The following is a 14,830-nucleotide window of genomic DNA, read 5'->3' as shown; positions in this document are numbered from 1 at the left end:
TACTAAATGAGCTAGGATTTGAACCTAGACAGATAATCTCTAGATCCTGTAAGTTGAACTACTATATTATACAGCTTCTTTAAAAAAGGTGGGGGGGCATTCAGTAAAAGAGGGATACAGTTATTATTGAGGTTTAAACTATCTAGATGAGACTTTTATATCATAATACAAATCACATTTGGAATAGTGGGTGGGAAAGAAATAAAAGTAGAAAAACTATGTAAAGACAACATGAAAGTAGGGAAGGACAAACTCTGGTGTGGAGAAGGGCAGGGAATAGATCAGCCATACAAGGAATAAGTTAGAGAGCTACAGGTTGAAGAGAGATAAAAATAAGAGGATTGACACTCTTACACCTTCTATTCATGTTGTAATAATATTTTCAGGCTTTGAACAAATTGGATAAATGTTCTGATAGTCTAGGTAAGACCAGGGGATTTTTCTTGATCTGATATTGGGCCTAATGGCTGCCACGGTGTCATAAGGGGTGATGGGTACTCCAGCCCTTGCCTACCTAAGATCTTAAATTATGGCCAGAGAAAGCAATAGAGTGAAAGAATGAAGGAAAGAGTGGCAATAGAAGTCAAAAACAACACACACATGAAATTAATTGTTTTTAGAAAATCCCAAGTTTGCCATTTCCACATACAGCCACTTGAACAAACAACTCTGTGGCCAGAATTATTTCTCACACGTTTTAACAGACTGCTATTAGTATAGTAGCATGACCCAGAGAAATGGTGCTATTAATGGCAAGACCCTGAGAAATGATGAAACAGGCCCAAAGTTGAAGAATTTATATGCATTATCTCTTTAATTTAATGACAGACACAGATAAAAAGCAAATCTATATTACAAACCAGCTATATCGCACAAACTAGGTTATAGTCTCACATATCATAGCGATTGTAAGAATCATAGGTTTAAGAACTGGAGAGATATTAAAGGCCATCCAATTTAATCCCTTAATTTTAAAGATAAGACTAACACCCAAAGAGGTTAAATAATTTTCCCAAGGTCACACAGCTATTTTATAAAATGGACTAATTTTATAAATAAAAAATTATTTCAAATAATTCTAAAGACATATAAAAGTAATCGTTCAGCATTTTAATACTTTGCATATCCTAAGATCCCTTATATTCTCAGCTTTTCCTCATATTATCTTTTTTTTCTTTTGCGGTATGCGGGACCCTCACTGCTGTGGCCTCTCCCGTTGCGGAGCGCAGGCTCCGGATGCGCAGGCTCAGCGGCCATGGCTCACGGGCCCAGCCGCTCCGCGGCATGTGGGATCTTCCCAGACCGGGGCACAAACCCGTGTCCCCTGCATCGGCAGGCGGACTCTCAACCACTGCGCCACCAGGGAAGCCCCCTCATATTATCTTTAAATTAAAATAGTCAATGCTATGTACGAAAAGATTTTTTAGGAATCTATGATAGACACAACAAGACCATCTGAAATAACAGACCTAAGAATTTGAAACTGCTTCAATAAGTGAAGAGAAAAATGTTGCCAAGTTAATAATCATAATTTTAGATTTTGGTTTTTCAATAACATTGCTTGTCAATCCAAAGTAGTGAGAAATCATTTTCTCTCTCAAGTCAATATCAACAGTAATTTACCTTTGTCTTGATATGCAGATGGTTCTGGTTGTTGACTTTTTGTGTAGATCTCATGCTGATACCTCTGCTCCATTATAGGCAATTCGGGTATGTTTAAATATTCTGACCTTTATAAAGATAAATAAAACCATAAAAATGTTAAAGAAAATATTAAAATTAATCTGACTTTGAAAACTACTGATTCATATAAATGGGAAAAAACTGGTTCAGCCACTCAACACTTCTATGATAAACTGTACTAGCCTGAGTAGTAAAAGGTAAAAAAATAGGTGTTTAATGGAAGTGACAGCTACTTAGGTCACTTAGTCATCTTTACATTCCCCCATTGGGTAGATTTCTGCTATTAGTGTGTAGCCTTAAAAATTTATTTCTAATGCTTCTTTCAGTTAGATAACAAAAGTTAGGATCTCTTGAAGTAGTGTTGGCATCTATTCTGATTGGTCAGCGGCTGTTCTGTACTGGTTGTTAAGTATATTAAATGTCATCCCAGCATATAGAATGCCCTTATCTGGAAGGAAAATTACATATACTGTTACCTTTTAGGTATCATAATAGGAAAAGAATGCTGAATTATCATCTAGGGCCCTCTGAATATGAGCTTTGGTTATTTCATCTATATAATAGGATAAAAATACCTTGGTTTATGAGCCAGGTTGTTGTTAAGTTCAAAAGAAAGAATGCACAAACATGCAATTTTTAAATTATAAAGTATTTTATAAATCTGATGTATTATTAATATAGAGTGGGCCCCTAAATGGAAAATATTAGACTTTATACACCAACATGACTTCTCTTTTTAAAGTATACTCTTGTCATCTTAAGTTTAGAAGGCAGAGAGAGCCTGGAGGCATGACACATAGGATGGGTAGTTTTCTAGGAAAGAGTAGATTAGATCAATGTTAAAGTATCCTTATGACTGCAGAGTTCTAAATAAATTTGGGGTGTAAAAGATAACAAAACTCTCCTGATGTAATTACCTCATTATGGAACTAAATGATTACTGTGATTCAAAGGTAGCCAGTAACAATCTTTCTCTGAATAAATGACTATTTGGAGGAACAGAGAGTTTATGATGAATATTTTACCTCAGATATTAACATTATATTTGTACCTTGATATACTGGTAAGAGAAGGTTTTGGAGTAAAACCAAACTCTTTAAGGTCCACACTTTGAGATTTATTCATCTGCATCTATTAATGAAAAATTAACAAGTTCAACTATCAATTTCATATCAATACACCTTTTAACAAATAAGCCAAACAGCAAAATTCCTGCTGATACATATAGTCCCCAAACCAATAAATTGTGAGAAACTCAAGCTAGTTTTCAACTCAAATCTCCTTCTCAGGCCCTTCTTAAATGTTGATATTCTTCATGGTTCTTCATCATGAGGCCTTCTTCTCTTCTCACTCTCACTCATTCTCAATCATAGATCTCATTTACTCCCATGGCTTCAATTACCATCTACACATGAATGACTCTCAAATCTATAGCTCTCTGTAGATTTGAGCTTAGCTCTCTTTCTTGATTTTCTAGCTCAACTCTCTCCTGACTTTCAAACAGCTATTATCCAACTGTCTATAGAACATCTTTACCTAGACATCTTGTAGGCCTCTAAATTCAGTATTTCCCAAATGAACTTATCAAGTCTCTACTCCTCCAAACTTGTTTTCCATTTAGAGTTTCTACCCTAGTGAGGCCCCACTTTTTTCCCAGTTGCTCAAGCCAGAAGGGCATCATCTTTATTCCTTCTACTTCACCCCTTATAACCAATAAGTAGCAAGGTAGTTGTTTCTACCTCTGAAAAATATCTTAAACCCAGCCACTTCTCTCCATTGCTACTGCCATTACACTAGACTAGGCCATCGTCTTGCCTGGACTACTGCAAAACCTCCCTAATGAGTCCTTATGTTCCTTTTCTATTATCCTCTAATGCATTCTCTACATTGCATCCAGAGTGAACTTTATAAAATGCGGTTCCAATCATGCCACTGATTAAAGCCCTTCAGTGATTTCCCAGTACTTTCAGGATAAAATCCAAATCCTTAAAATAGCAAAAATGTTTTCATGATCTAGCTCCTACTTCTTCAGCCTTATCTTTCTCCACCCTCCTACTTGTAAATGAACTCCAGATATACCGTATTACTTCAGTTTTTAAAAAGATCTCTATCTCTTTCTCAGCTCTGAACCACTGCATATTCTCTATAGCTGAAATACTTTTCTATCCCTCTTTACCACCACTCTGGTACTCACCTCTCCATACTTGCTTATACCCATATATCATTCAGGTCTCAATCATGTTTATTAGGAATCCTTCCCTGGCCTATCAAATGTGGAGTGAATGCACTTTCTATAAGTTCAAGTTATCTTACACTTCTGTCACAGAATCACTCATCACACTGTATTGAAAAAGCCTATTTACTTATTTGTATCCTTCACTCAAACTGTAAGCTTTATGAGGTCTGGGACTAAAACGGTCTTATCACTGGATCTTCTACACCTACTATAGTGCTTGGCACATTCTTGGTGCTCGATGAATATGGAAGGAAGGAAGGAAGGAAGGAAGGAAGGGAGGGAGGGAGGGATGAAGGGAGGGATGGATGATATGGAATAAGTACAAAAAAAAAGGTAGGAAAAACTTGGGACACTAAAAAATAATTGTCTCAGAAAAGGTGGTTGCCATTTCAAACTGTAAACCTCTCCATGTTTCCCAATATTCTCCTTGTTTTAGCCTCATGACTGAGAATCTTCTTTCTTATAAAAGACCTAGAGAGGAGACTTTCAAGATGGCGGAAGAGTAAGACTTGGAGATCACCTTCCTCCCCACAAATACAACAGAAATACACCTACATGTGGAACAACCCCCACAGAACACCTACTGAATGTTGGCAGAAGACCTCAAACTTCCCAAAAGGCAAGAAACTCCCCACGTACCTGGGTGGGGCAAAAGAAAAAAGAAAAAACAGAGACAAAAGAGTAGGGACAGGACCTGCACCAGTGGGAGGGAGCTGTGAAGGAGGAAAAGTTTCCACACAGTAGGAAGCCCCTTCACTGCTGGAGACTGGGGGTGGTGGTGGTGGGAGCTTTGGGGCCACGGAGGAAAGCGCAGCCACAGGGGTGCGGAGGGCAAAGTGGAGAGATTCCCGCACAGAGGATCGGTGCTGACCGGCACTCACCAGCCTGAGAGGCTTGTCTGCTCACCCGCCGGGGCGGGCGGGGCTGCGAGCTGAGGCTCGGGTTTCGGTCGGAGCGCAGGGAGACGGCTGGGGTTGGCTGCGTGAACACAGCCTGAAGGGGGCTAGTGCGCCACAGCTAGCCAGGAGGGAGTCTGGGAAGAAGTCTGGACCTGCCTAAGAGGCAAGAGACCATTGTTTCAGGGTGCACAAGGAGAGGGGATTCAGAACATCGCCTAAACAAGCTCCAGAGATGGGCACGAGCTGCGGCTATTAGTGCAGACAACAGAGACGGGCATAAAATGCTAACGCTGCTGCTGCTGCAGCAACCAGGAAGCCTGTGTGCAAGCACAGGTCACTATCCACACCTCCCCTCTGGGAGCCTGTGCAGCCCGCCACTGCCAGGGTCCCGTGATCCAGGGACAACTTTCCCGGGAGAATGCACGGCATGCCTGCACCTGTTGCAACGTCACACTGGCTTCTGCCACTGCAGGCTCGCCCCGCATTCCGTACCCCTGCCTCCCCGCCCCTGAGTGAGCCAGAGCCCCCGAATCAGCTGCTCCTTTTACCCCGTCCTGTATCAGTGAAGAACAGACGCCCTCAGGCTACCTTTACGCAGATGGGGGGCCAAATCCAAAGATGAACCCTGGGAGCTGTGCGAACAAAGAAGAGAAAGGGAAATCTCTCCCAGCAGCCTCAGGAGCAGTGGATTAAATCTCCACAATCAACTTGAGGTACCCTGCATCTGTGGAATACCTAAATACACAACGAATCATCCCAAAATTGAGGCCGTGGACTTTGGAAGCAAAGATATATATATTTTTTTCCTTTTTCTCTTTTTGTGAGTGTGTACGTGTATGCTTCTTTGTGTGATTTTGTCTGTATAGCTTTGCTTTCACCATTTGTCTTAGGGTTCTGCCTGTCTGGGTTTTTTGGTTTGTTTTTTCTTTTTTAGTATAGTTTCTAGTGCTTGTTATCATTGGTGGATTTGTTTCTTGGTTTGGTTGCTCTCCTCTTTCTTTCTTTCTGTTTTTTCTTTTTCTATTACTTTAATATTTTTATTTTTAATAATTATTTTTTATTTTAATAACTTTATTTTATTTATTTTCTTTCTTTCTTTTATTCTCCCTTTTCTTCTGAGCTGTGTGGCTGAGAGGGTCTTGGTGCTCTTGGCCGGGTGTCAGCCTGTGCCTCTGAGGTGGGAGAGTTCAGGACATTGGTCCACCAGAGACCTCTCAGCTCCACGTAATATCAAATGGCGAAACCTCTTCCAAAGATCTACATCTCAACGCTAAAGCCCAGCTCCACTCAACGACAAGCAAGCTACAGTGCTGGACACCCTATGCCAAACAACTAGCAAGACAGGAACACAACCCAACCCATTAGCAGAGAGGCTGCCTAAAATCATAATAAGGTCACAGCCATCCCAAAACACACGAACAGACACGGTCCTACCCACCAGAAAGACAATATCCAGCCTCATCCACCAGAACACAAGCACTAGTCCCCACCACCAGGAACCCAAAACAACCCACTGAACCAAGCAGACACTGGGGGCAGACACCAAAAAAAATAGGAACTACAAACCTGCAGCCTGTGAGAAGGAGACCCCAAACACAGTAAGTTAAGTAAAATGAGAAGACAGAAAAACACACAGCAGATGAAGGAGCAAGGCAAAAACCCACCAGACCTAACAAATGAAGAGGAAATAGGCCGTCTACCTGCAAAAGAATTCAGAGTAATGATAGTAAAGATGATCCAAAATCTTGGAAATAGAATGGAGAAAATACAAGAAACATTTAACAAGGACTTAGAAGAACTAAAGAGAAAACAAACAGTGATGAACAAAACAATAAATGATATTAAAAATTCTCTAGAAGTGTTCAATAGCAGAATAACTGAGGCAGAAGAATGGATAAGTGACCTGGAAGATAAAATAGTGGAAATAACTACCACAGAGGAGAATAAAGAAATAAGATTAAGGACAGTCTCACAGACCTCTGGGACAACATTAAATGCACCAACATTCGAATTATAGGGGTCCCAGAAGAAGAAGAGAAAGAGAAAGGGACTGAGAAAATATTTGAAGAGATTATACTTGAAAACTTCCCTAATATGGGAAAGGAAATAGTCAGTCAAGTCCAGGAAGCACAGACAGTCACATACAGATAAATCCAAGGAGAAACATGCCAAGACACATATTAATCAAACTATCAGAAATTAAATACAAAGAAAAAATATTAAAAGCAGCAAGGGAAAAACAATATACAAGCGAATCCCTATAAGGTTAACAGCTGATCTTTCAGCAAAAACTCTGCAAGCCAGAAGGGAGTGGCAAGACATATTTAAAGTGATGAAAGGGAAAAATCTACAACAAAGATTACTCTACCCAGCAAGGATCTCATTCAGCTTCGTCAGAGAAATTAAAACCTTTACAGACAAGCAAAAGCTGAGAGAATTCAGCACCACCAAACCAGCTTTACAACAAATGCTAAAGGAACTTGTCTAGGCAGGAAACACAAGAGAAGGAAAAGACATACAATAACAAACCCAAAACAATTAAGAAAATGAAATAGGAACATACATATCGATAATTACTTTAAATGTAAATGGATTCAATGCTTAAACCAAAAGACATACACTGACTGAATGCATACAAAAATGAGACCTACATATATGCTGTCTACAAGAGACCCACTTCAGACCTAGGAACACATACAGACTGAAAGTGAGGGGATGTAAAAAGATATTCCATACAAATGGAAATCAAAAGAAAGCAATCAAAAGTAGCAATTCTCATATCAGACAAAAGTAGCAATTCTCATATCAGACAAAATAGACTTGAAAATAAAGACTATTACAAGAGACGAAGAAGGACACTACATAATGATAAAGGGATCAATCCAAGAAGAAGATATAACAATTGTAAATATTTATGCACCCAACATAGGAGCACCTCAATACATAAGGTAAATGCTAACAACCATAAAAGGGGAAATCGACAGTAACACAATCATAGTAGGGGACTTTAACATCCCACTTTCACCAATGGACAGATCATCCAAAATGAAAATAAATAAGGAAACACAAGCTTTAAATGATACGTTAAACAGGATGGACTAAATTGATGTTTATAGGACTTTCCATCCAAAAACAACAGAATACACTTTCTTCTCAAATGCTCATGGAACATTCTCCAGGATAGATCATATCTTGATCACAAATAAAGCCTTGGTAAAGTTAAGAAAATTGAAATCATATCAAGTATCTTTTCTGACCACAAAGCTATGAGACTAGATATCAATTACAGGAAAAAAAAAAAGGTAAAAAATACAAACACATGGAGGCAAAACAATACACTACTTAATAACCAAGAGATCACTGAAGAAATCAAAGAGGAAATCAGAAAATACCTAGAAACAAATGACAATGAAAACACAACACCCAAAACCTATGGGATGCAGCAAAAGCCGTTCTAAGAGGGAAGTTTAGATCAATACAATCCTACCTCAAGAAACAAGAAACATCTCAAATACGACCTAATCTTACATATAAAGCAATTAGAGAAAGAAGAACAAAAAAACCTCAAAGTTTGCAGAAGGAAGGAAATTATGAAGATCAGATCAGAAATAAATGAAAAAGAAATGAAGGAAACAATATCAAAGATCAATAAAACTAAAAGCTGGTTCTTTGAGAAGATAAACAAAATTGATAAACCATTAGCCAGACTCATCAAGAAAAAAAAGGGAGAAGACTCAAATCAACAGAATCAGAAATGAAAAAGGAGAAGTAACAACTGACACTGCAGAAATACAAAGGTTCATGAGAGATTACTACAAGCAACTACATGCCAATAAAATGGACAAACTGGAAGAAATGGACAAATTCTTAGAAAAGCACAACCTTCCGAGACTGACCCAGGAAGAAACAGAAAATATAAACAGACCAATCACAAGCACTGAAATTGAGACTGTGATTAAAACTCTTCCAACAAACAAAAGCCCAGGACCAGATGGCTTCACAGGAGAATTCTATCAAACATTTAGAGAACAGCTAACACCTATCCTTCTCAAACTCTTCCAAAATATAGCAGAGGAAGGAACACTGCCAAACTCATTCTACGAGGCCACCATCACCCTGATACCAAAACCAGACAAAGATGTCACAAAGAAAGAAAACTACAGGCCAATATCACTGATGACCATAGATGCAAAACCCCTCAACAAAATACTAGCAAAGAGAATCCAAGAGTACATTAAAAGGATCATACACCAGGATCAAGTGGGGTTTATCCCAGGAATGCAAGGATTCTTCAATATATGCAAATCAATCAACGTGATACACCATATTAACAAATTGAAGGAGAAAAACCATAGGATCATCTCAATAGATGCAGAAAAAGCTTTTTTTTTTTTTTTTCTGTATGTGGGCCTCTCACTGCTGTGGCATCTCCCATTGCAGAGCACAGGCTCCGGATGCACAGGCTCAACAGCCATGGCTCACGGGCCCAGCTGCTCCGTGGCATGTGGGATCTTCTCAGACCGGGACACAAACCTGTGTCCCCTGCATTGGCAGGTGGACTCTCAACCACTTGCACCACCAGGGAAGCCCCAGAAAAAGCTTTTGACAAAATTCAACACCCATTTATGATAAAAACCCTCGAGAAAGTAGGCATAGAGGGAACTTACCTCAACATAATAAAGGCCATATATGACAAACCCACAGCCAACCTCTCTCAATTGTGAAAAACTGATACCATTTCCACTAAGATCAGGAACAAGACAAGGTTGTCCACTCTCACCACTATTATTCAACATAGTTTTGGAAGTTTTAGTGACAGCAATCAGAGAAGAAAAAGAAATAAAAGGAATCTAAATCGGAAAGAAGAAGTAAAGCTGTCACTGTTTGCTGATGACATGATACTATACATAGAGAATCCTAAAGACTCTACCACAAAACTACTAGAGCTAATCAATGAAATTGGTAAAGTTGCCAGGTACAAAATTAATGTACAGAAATCTCTTGCCTTCCTATACACTAATGAAAAATCTGAAAGAGAAATTAAGGAAACACTTCCATTTACCATTGTAACAAAAAGAATAAAATACCTAGGAATAAACCTACCAAAGGAGACATGGACCTGTATGAAGAAAACTATAAGACACTGATGAAAGAAATTAAAGATGATACAAACAGAAGGAGAGATATACTATGTTCTGGGATTGGAAGAATCAACATTGTGAAAATTACTATACTACCCAAAGCAATCTACAGATTCAGTGCAATCCCTATCAAACTACCAATGTCATTTCTCACAGAACTAGAACCAAAAATTTCACAATTTGTATGGAAACACAAAAGACCCTGAATAGCCAAAGCAATCCTGAGAAATAAAAATGGAGCTGGAGGAATCAGGCTCCCTGACTTCAGACTATACTTCAAAGCTACAGTAATCAAGACAATATGGTACTGGCACAAAAACAGAAATATAGATCAATGGAACAGGATGCAAACCCAGAGATAAACCCATGCACATATGGTCACCTTATCTTTGATAAAGGAGGCAAGCATATACAGTGGAGAAAATACAGCCTCTTCAATAAGTGGTGCTGGGAAAACTGGACAGCTACATGTAAAAGGATGAAATTAGAACACTCCCTAACACCATACACAAAAATAAACTCAAAATGGATTAAAGACCTAAATGTAAGGGCAGACACTATAAAACTCTTAGAGGAAAACATAGGCAGAACACTCTATGACATAAATCACAGCAAGATCCTTTTTGACCCACCTCCTAGAGAAATGGAAATAAAAACAAAAATAAACAAATGGGACCTAATGAAACTTAAACGCTTTTGCACATCAAAGGAAACCATAAACAAGATGAAAAAACAACCCTTAGCATGGGAGAAAATATTTGCAAATGAAAAAACTGACAAAGGATTAATCTCCAAAATTTACAAGCAGCTCATGCAACTCAATATCAAAAAAACAAACAACCCAATCCCCAAATGGGCAGAAGACCTAAATAGACATTTCTCCAAAGAAGATAAACAGATTGCCAACAAACACATGAAAGGATGCTCCACATCACTAATCATTAGAGAAATGCAAATCAAAAGTACAACGAGGTATCACCTCACACCAGTAAGAATGGCCATCATCAAAAAAATCTACAAACAATAAATGCTGGAGAGGGTGTGGAGAAAAGGGAAACCTCTTGCACTGTTGGAGGGAATGTAAATTGATACAGCCACTATGGAGAACAGTATGGAGGTTCCTTAAAAGACTAAAAATAGAACTACCATGTGACCCAGCAATCCCACTACTTGGCATTGCATATACCCTGAGAAAACCATCATTCAAAAAGAGTCATGTACCACAATGTTCATTGCAGCTCTATTTACAATAGTCAGGACATGGAAGCAACCTAAGTGGCCACTGACAGATGAATGGATAAAGAAGACATGGCTCATATATACAATGGAATATTACTCAGCCATAAAAAGAAATGAAATTGAGCTACTTGTAGTGAGGTGGTTGGACGTAGCGTCTGTCATACAGAGTGAAGTAAGTCAGAAAGAGAAAAACAAATACTGTATGCTAACACATATATACGGAATCTAAAAAAAAGAAAGAAAAAAATGGTTATGAAAAACCTAGGGGCAGAACAGGAATAAAGACGCAGATGTGGAGAATGGATTTGAGGACACGGGGAGGGGGAAGGGTAAGCTGGGTCGAAGTGAGAGAGTGGCAGGGACTTATATACACTACCAAATGTAAAATAGATAGCTAGTGGAAAGTAGCCGCATAGCACAGGGAGATCAGCTCAGTGCTTTGTGACCACCTAGGGTTTGGGATAGGGAGGGTGGGAGGGAGATGCAAGAGGGAGGAGATATGGGGATATATGTACATGTATAGCTGATTCAGTTTGTTATAAAGCAGAAACTAACACACCATTGTAAAGCAATTATACTCTAATAAAGATGTTTAAAAAAAAAAAAAGACCTAGAAAAGAATCAGGCACTCTGCCATTTTCTTCGTTCTGTTTTGTGGCCTGATCAATTATTTTGCCCTGGATATGATGACTTAGGCTTAGAGTAAGTCTGCTAGTGACTAGCCTATCAACCAGTGGCGACTCCCATTTCTTCACCACTTGAAAGGGAGACTCTTGCTCAGTACTCATCTATGTTCGTCAAGCAAAATCAACTTCAGACTTTCCAGCGCAGTCCACCACAGATGGAGCCACAAAAGGGCAAGAGTTTCTAGTTTCAATTGCTGAACCAAAGCAAGCTACATATCCCTCTTCTCTGGTTTAAAAAAAAAAAAAAGGCTAATGAAGCAAAGGGATGTATCACTATGCCCCTATGCACCAAAAGTGGATTTATAGATTAATTATTAAAAACTATAGTATCTTTTCCTATAGAAACAGTATTATGAATAACAGTCATTTTCCTACTCAAGCCTTTATGTAACTCTAAAGTACTCTGTGGATACCTACCTGATACCCAGAATAAAGGGATATTCATATACATTTAATTACAGAACAAGGGATAAATGTTATTAAAACTAACCTTTAGACGTTTCACTGGAGGAAGAGATGAAACAGCATTTCTGTTTCTTAAATCAGATAAATATGAAGAAACTGCTGACTCTTTCATTTCTGACTTCTGTGCAACTCCATTTTTACCTATGAGAAGAAATTCTAGATTGTTTAAGTTAAACTTTATGTATTGTTCATATAAAGCCAAATTTCTTCAAAATTTCTAATCTAATATTTACTTTTTAAAAATGTTAACCACAAAAGAAAGAAAATCATTTGAGTTATAAGCTGCATAATATAAATATCATACATAGATAATTAGGATATTATTACTATTCTTCAATGACCTTTCAATTTTTAAAACCTGAAATAAACTTGTTTTATGGAACTCACAGCAGTCGTGTCCACATGTATGTTTATTTTTACAGTGATGTTTACATTCTCGGTTCCCAGGTTTTTTGCAGGCAGTCATTCCTAAATTAATATAAGAAAAGAAAGCCTCTTTTTCACTACATCTATTAATGTGACTAATTATAATTAATTTTTATCCAGCTCTGTCCTTTCTGGCAGTACAAAAAGATTATGATTTTCACACTCCCTCAAAAGTTAACCCCTTTAATATGTATTTTTAAAAAGATATTCTGATAACAATCAGTCCCTGCCCACTATGGGGCCCATCCCAGCTTTTCACAAGGAGCACTGAGTCACCTATAAGCTTCTCTTAACCTCCCTGATATAAATAGAACCAAATATCACTGAACATCAGTTAACTCCTGCTGAATGAGATAAGAATGAGGGTGGAGTTTTGAAACTTTTATTTCTACTTTATACTTAAGCCTGAAGAACCCAGAAAGAAGGAAACCTCATGGCATTTTGATGGTACCACTGACAGCAGCTAGTAGATAGGACACGATGCATATTTAATAAATGTTAGAAATAAGTGCTTTAGGGATATAAACAAATTTGCTATATGAATTCATAGAAAGGAGAGATTGCTTCCAGCTTGACCCCTCTAAGCTAGAATTAATATATCGAAATATATAATCTATTCTTCATTTATTATATTTAAGTAGGTTTTTTCTTGATTTTAACTCTCCGAGTAACATGGGAGAAGGGAGAGACATTTGAAGTGGTCCTTGAAGGACAGACAGGATCTGGACATGAGAAGGGGACCAGAGGAAGATGTTCCAGATAGACAGCATAATATCCAAAGGCAACCAACCACAGACTATAGAAACACATCAGTTTATTTTTGCTGGAGCACAGATTTTAAATTAGAAATGTTGGAGGTAGTGAAGAGCTCTGAAAACTTTTGTAATCTTTCTCGGTCCTTTACTCTTCATTTTCAGTGTGTTGCTCAGTCAACTTTTTCAAGGCATGGCACATCTGAACAATGATAATATATGTATAGCACCCAGGGGTAAATGAATAAGGCTGCCCACCATATGAGGCAACTGGTTAGATGCCTTGGGGGCTGAGCAGATCAATGTACTGGGTACTGAAAAAGTAATAAAATAACCCTGGCAGCTGGTAGCTGACAGCTGAACCATAGTGTTCCCAACTGAACATAAACAATTTCGGCAGAATATAAACAATAATCAGATAAGGCCACTCTATGATCATAGTAGAAGACAGATATAAGACTATTGTGTAATTATTTCTGAAAGTAGAGACAAGGATGCTGAAGAACCACAAAAATAACTAAACATCTCCCTCTTCTGGCTAACACAAATGACTACTATTTTTTTAATTCTCCCATCTCCAAGATAAGATATACCAAAATATCCAATATCCCACTTGCTGATAGCACCCAATCTAGAACTGACCTCTGCTTCTCCCAAACCCTTCTAAGAATCACCTGGCACAAGCTGAACTCCTATAATAGGCTCCTCGCAATTCCCTGAGATGACCCACAGTTCTGCAGGTGCTGTGCTCTCCTTTGCTGCAGCAAATTAAAAAATACCTAACTTTCCTCAAATATAGGTATGCTCTTAGTGATCCTTGTCTGAAAGGTTTCAACGTTATACTTTACAAGGTATGTCACGGCTTACTGGTTGAGAAGTTTTGCCCCAGTTCATGATCTCTGTTTTCCTTGAATCCAGTCCTACCATGCTACAATTTATCTATATGCTGTTGCTTAATTAATCCTCCCAAAATTCAACTCTGATCAGATAATTTGCCCACTTAGAAACGTTAGTTACTTCCTGCTGCCAACAAAATTAATTCCATATTTAAGGTCCTCTACAATGTAATTCTAGCCTCCCTTCTAGCACCCATATTAACCCTACATCCAAAAACATACATTCACTTGCCATTAGTGTTCAAATAGTCCCAAGCCTTTCTATGATTGTACCTTTGATATTACCTCTTGTCTTAGAAGACCCTTCTTTGTCTACCAGAAGCCTATCTATCTGCTTTCACGACCAACTCAAATGGCACCTCTATCATGGAGATCTATACTGATCACCTAAATTGGAAGTGATTTCT

The 14,830-nt window shown here is 38.4% G+C and overlaps 1 protein-coding gene across 2 annotated transcripts in view; it reads right to left on the bottom strand.

Annotated features, from left to right (window-relative positions):
- Positions 1 to 14,830, bottom strand: part of HFM1 (helicase for meiosis 1) — a 128,951-nt gene that overhangs the window by 15,879 nt on the left and 98,242 nt on the right. The window contains exons 30-33 of one of the 2 annotated variants that reach the window (XM_033432488.2): positions 12,737 to 12,817; positions 12,375 to 12,490; positions 2,735 to 2,814; positions 1,624 to 1,730 (exon numbers count right to left, since the gene is read on the bottom strand). In XM_033432488.2, the coding sequence (XP_033288379.2) occupies positions 1,624 to 1,730; positions 2,735 to 2,814; positions 12,375 to 12,490; positions 12,737 to 12,817 (384 nt within the window). The remainder of the gene's footprint in view (positions 1 to 1,623; positions 1,731 to 2,734; positions 2,815 to 12,374; positions 12,491 to 12,736; positions 12,818 to 14,830) is intronic. The other variant, XR_007478961.1, reaches the window with a different exon arrangement.

This window comes from Orcinus orca, chromosome 1, assembly GCF_937001465.1.
Source record: "Orcinus orca chromosome 1, mOrcOrc1.1, whole genome shotgun sequence".
NCBI lineage: Eukaryota > Metazoa > Chordata > Mammalia > Artiodactyla > Delphinidae > Orcinus > Orcinus orca.
The sequence above is the reverse complement of the archived record's forward strand: the minus strand, read 5'-3'. Positions and strand labels throughout refer to the sequence as shown.